Source organism: Eschscholzia californica, unplaced genomic scaffold (genome assembly GCF_041429995.1).
Source record: "Eschscholzia californica isolate CP2 unplaced genomic scaffold, dmEscCali1.0.p SCAF_3, whole genome shotgun sequence".
In the NCBI taxonomy this organism is placed as follows: Eukaryota; Viridiplantae; Streptophyta; class Magnoliopsida; order Ranunculales; family Papaveraceae; genus Eschscholzia; species Eschscholzia californica.
In genome coordinates, this window is record NW_028238420.1 from 33,260,236 (window position 1) to 33,264,535 (window position 4,300).

Genomic DNA, 4,300 nt, shown 5'->3' on the forward strand with positions numbered 1-4,300 from the left:
TAATACCACCAAATCAAATATAAATATTTAGAAGTCATCTATAACACCACGATTTTAAGTCATATAGAATAGTAATTTAACACACAAAAATGTGCTTAAACCAATGTTAACTAATAACACTACATACATAGACAAAACTAATAGATTAAATCACATCTTGTTAAATCCATTTGGCTCGTAATTCTCCACAGGTAATCCAAAACCTTTCACAACGTCCGATCTTTTCATTATTCTTAATCTTTTGCATGATTCAGTAAACATCCTGCATTGATTAATTAACAAAAGGAAAATAAGAATTTCCTCCAAATAACAATTAAAATTTAGTAACCACTACAGAAAAAAAATATTATTAAATGCAGAAAATTTTAAAAATATATTTGAGGAACTAGAAATTCTTGTGTCAATAAAGCTAATCTGAATACACTGTTTAATGTATCTGCAGGGTCCGTGTAAACCCTAGCTGTGGAAATTGTGGCTAAGAAGGTTCCAAGTTGTAATAATAGGTTTCAGAAATTAAGTGGGTCAAGTATTCAAAAGGACATTATTGTCATGTTTTCTACTGTCGACATTATTATGTACAAACATTTTCTTGGTCGGTCCCAGTAAAGAACTATGATGAATGACCAGAAGCGTTTTAATGACCATTCTACCCTTGTTTTATTATAAAATTATAATAGATAGGAATGGGAACCAATTGGGAGTAGGACTAGAATCTATCACCTAATATATATTAACACTTATATCATAATATAATATAATTATATTTACACTTGCATCTATTTGGCTAGTTGAAGGTGCTATTTGGCTAGTTGAAGGTGCATCTATTTTGTAAATTCGGTAGCTATAACGATTTACGGAAGAGGTAAAATCCATTATTATTCACGATGACAGTAACAAGATCTAATTAAATTCAAAAATGTTAGAATCACATAGAATTTTAACAAAAAAAGTTGTCCAGCTGATGTAGAGGTTGTGATATTCATCTCTCAACGTCCAGATGTAGTCATTTAGACAAAAATTCGAATCAGCTAGACAACTTCTTTCATCAAAATCTTTTGTGATTTTGTTATTTCTCATTCAAATTAAAGTGTTTATCGTGATATATCTATATCATAAAAATATTATATTTACTGTTAACTTTAAGTTTAAAATAACAGTTGTACTTGTAGTTTGAATCGATTGGCCGAAAATGACACATTATTTAGGGTAAAGTTTTTTACCAAAACATTTCATGATGTGATTATGAAGTGATCAAAAAATAGCATTAGTTAGACTACTTACGTCCAAGGAACATCTCCCACCAGCATCCAGTCTCCTTCTTTGTCTTCATAAATTGGTATATACTCTGAACTATCAATATCCTTCCATGCTCCTCCTATAACAAGAAAATAAAAACAAAATTAATTATTAGACATTAAATGTATAATACATATTATATGATATTTATGAGAATATGCATTCGTGCATGATTATTAATGAATTAATTTCATGATAATTAATGGATAACATACCGGTGAAGAGCTTCTGAAAAGCCCTAGTAAGATCTGAATACCCTTCATAAACACTAAGATCGATTTTTCGAAGATAAGGTGCACCATCCATGGAAACTTTTATGTACATTTTAGCTGAATCTGACTGATCAGTTTTATTCTCAACTAAAACATTATGAATATTGTTATCGATCTTCTTCTTTCTGTATGAACAAACTGGAGGCCACCCCACAATTTGATTCTTGATCTGAAGTTTCTTGTGATCACTCGTTGTCGAACTGTTTTCGTCATCGACAATCTCTGAGAAAACCCTTTTCTTATTATTTTTCTCAAGTGAAGAAGAACAAACACCAGGAAGACCTAATCTTAGTTCAGTAATCTCAAACCCTAATCCTCCTTCTTTTGCCATCTTTTGTTTTTCTCAGTTTCTTTTTGTTTTGGTATCTACTTGTGGTGAGTGTATTTGAATTGAGATGAATAGAAATGGGTAGTTTTTATACTTTGAGAAGAGGAGTTAGAAGACATTGTTGAGGCAATTACAGGTCAACTAGGGTTTCTTGGTCGGTTATGTGAATGACAAAGATGGGGAATACTTGCCCACTTAATACTGTAATTATAAAAAAGGGTTTTTGATACCAGACAGAGATCCTACGGTTGTTGGATTCTTTGATTCTTAGGTAGGTTTTCATATGAACCGTTTGATGCTTTGAACTGAAACATAACATGTGAGACTAGTTGGTCAAATGGGCCATTCATATTTATATTGATGTATGTATTATGTATATAGTTAGATGTGTATCAGTTGTATGGATGGAGTATGTCATACATATACTATGTAATCGGACTGTCCAGAGATGAATATCAACACCGCCACGTCACCTGCGTAACTTCTTTTGTCAAATTTTTTTTGAGTTAATTCCTATTTGGTCCCCTACTTTGTGACCAGCTTCCTTTATGGCCCCCTTTTTTCTGTAAATTCAAATATGGCCCCCTTTTCTTAACACCGTCAGTCAACTTTTGTGGTCAATACCTTTTTTTCCATATTTACCCTTCTTATTAGAATGATTTCTAAATTCAAAATTGACCCCCTTTTGAATTTGGGTCAATTTCAAAAAAATTATAACAACTTTGGAAGAAACAAGGGGGCTAAAATAGAATATATAAAAAAAAACAAAAACACCTCATCCCACCCTTTCTCTCTCCTCCATCTCACCTCCACATCATGTATCTCGCCACCTCATCATCTTCTCCGAATGAAGGTCGCCGGCCGGCCAAATTTTCCGGCGACCTTCCATTTTTTTTTTTTTTTTTACATCTTCTCTCTCTATTCTTCCTCTTATCTCCCTCTCTCTCTAATCTCTCTCTCTCTCTCTTTATCACATTTCTCTCTCATTCTCAAAAAAAAAAAAAACTCTCTCTCTCTCTCATCTCTCTATATTCCGGTGAAGGGGAGGAGCCCCTTCGCCGGAATAACCAGACCTTGAAGGTCTGGTTTTAGAGGTAAACCAGACCTTCAAGGTCTGGTTAATACCTGACTCGGTCTGGTTTCAAACCAGACCGAGATCTGGCTTCTTCAACCAGATCTCGGTCTGGTTTGAAACCAGACTGGGATCTGGTTTCAACCAGCCAGACCGAGATCTGGTTGAAGCCAGATCTCGGCCTGGTTAAACCAGACCGAGTCTGGTATTAACCAGACCTTGAAGGTCTGGTTTACCTCTAAAACCAGACCTTCAAGGTCTGGTTATTCCGGCGAAGGGGGTCCTCCCCTTCGCCGGAATATAGAGAGATGAGAGAGAGAGAGAGAGAGTTTTTTTTTTTTTTGAGAATGAGAGAGAAATGTGATAAAAGAGAGAGAAATGAGAGAGAGAGAGATTAGAGAGAGGGAGATAAGAGAAAGAATAGAGAGAGAAGATGAAAAAAAAAAAAAATTGAAGGTCGCCGGAAAATTTTGCCGCCCGGCGACCTTCATTCGGAGAAGATGATGAGGTGGCGAGATACATGATGTGGAGGTGAGATGGAGGAGAGAGAGAGGGTGGGATGAGGTGTTTTTGTTTTTTTTATATGTATTCTATTTTAGCCCCCTTGTTTCTTCTAAAGTTGTTATAATTTTTTTGAAATTGACCCAAATTCTAAAGGGGGTCAATTTTGAATTTATTAATCATTCTAATAAGAAGGGTAAACATGGAAAAGAAAGTATTGATTATAAAAGTTGACTGACGGTGTTAAGAAAAGGGGGCCATATTTGAATTTACGGAAAAAAGGGGGCCATAAAGGAAGCTGGTCACAAAGTAGGGGGCCAAATAGGAATTAACTCTTTTTTTTTTTTTGTGATTCTAACATTTCTGTTATGTAATATGATGTGACCATTCTGAATTAACATAATATATTACTAATTTTCAGTAAGGAAATCATATGGGTTAGAAATGTTGATGAAAGCAGGTTGATCCCAAAGATCATCTTTCATCCATAAGAAGACTCAGCACTTATGTCTAGAACATTGACTTGTTAAACAATTTTTGCCACAGAGCCATGTTTATTGATTAGCTTCTTTGATATTTAATTTTTAACTAAATCACTAATTACCTCTGATGGTACACTTCCTGCATTAGTACGTATCTTTGCAAATATTCTCATTTAGTTATCGTAAGATTGAAGTTAGCTAGGTGTTTTTCTTTTGCAATTCTAACTAAGTTTGTCGGTTCCGTCAACCTTCAAATTAGTTATGTGATGGAACAAAATGATAGTTATTTAGACATCTGAAAATTAGAAGTTAATAATAGCTAAAGTTAATTGCTTTTCCCATATCAATA

General features: G+C 34.2%; 1 protein-coding gene across 1 annotated transcript; it reads right to left on the reverse strand.

Annotated features, from left to right (window-relative positions):
- LOC147549679 (auxin-induced protein IAA6-like) lies at nt 1-2,081 on the reverse strand. The gene is made up of 3 exons (XM_086671262.1): nt 1,512-2,081; nt 1,282-1,375; nt 1-262 (listed from the first exon to the last, which is right to left on the reverse strand). The coding sequence occupies exons 1-3, from the start codon at nt 1,897-1,899 to the stop codon at nt 151-153; spliced, it is 594 nt and encodes a 197-aa protein (XP_086527388.1). The 5' UTR covers nt 1,900-2,081; the 3' UTR covers nt 1-150.
- Nucleotides 2,082-4,300: the final 2,219 nt, after the last annotated feature.

Bases quoted from the DNA above. Each gene is read 5' to 3' on its own strand.
- LOC147549679 (XM_086671262.1), bottom strand. From the start codon at position 1,899: ATGGCAAAAGAAGGAGGATTAGGGTTTGAGATTACTGAACTAAGATTA. The intron at 1,376-1,511 runs GTATGTTATCCA...TTCTTGTTATAG, and splicing joins TTTTCAGAAGCTCTTCACCG to GAGGAGCATGGAAGGATATT. The intron at 263-1,281 runs GTAAGTAGTCTA...TAATCAATGCAG, and splicing joins GTGGGAGATGTTCCTTGGAC to GATGTTTACTGAATCATGCA.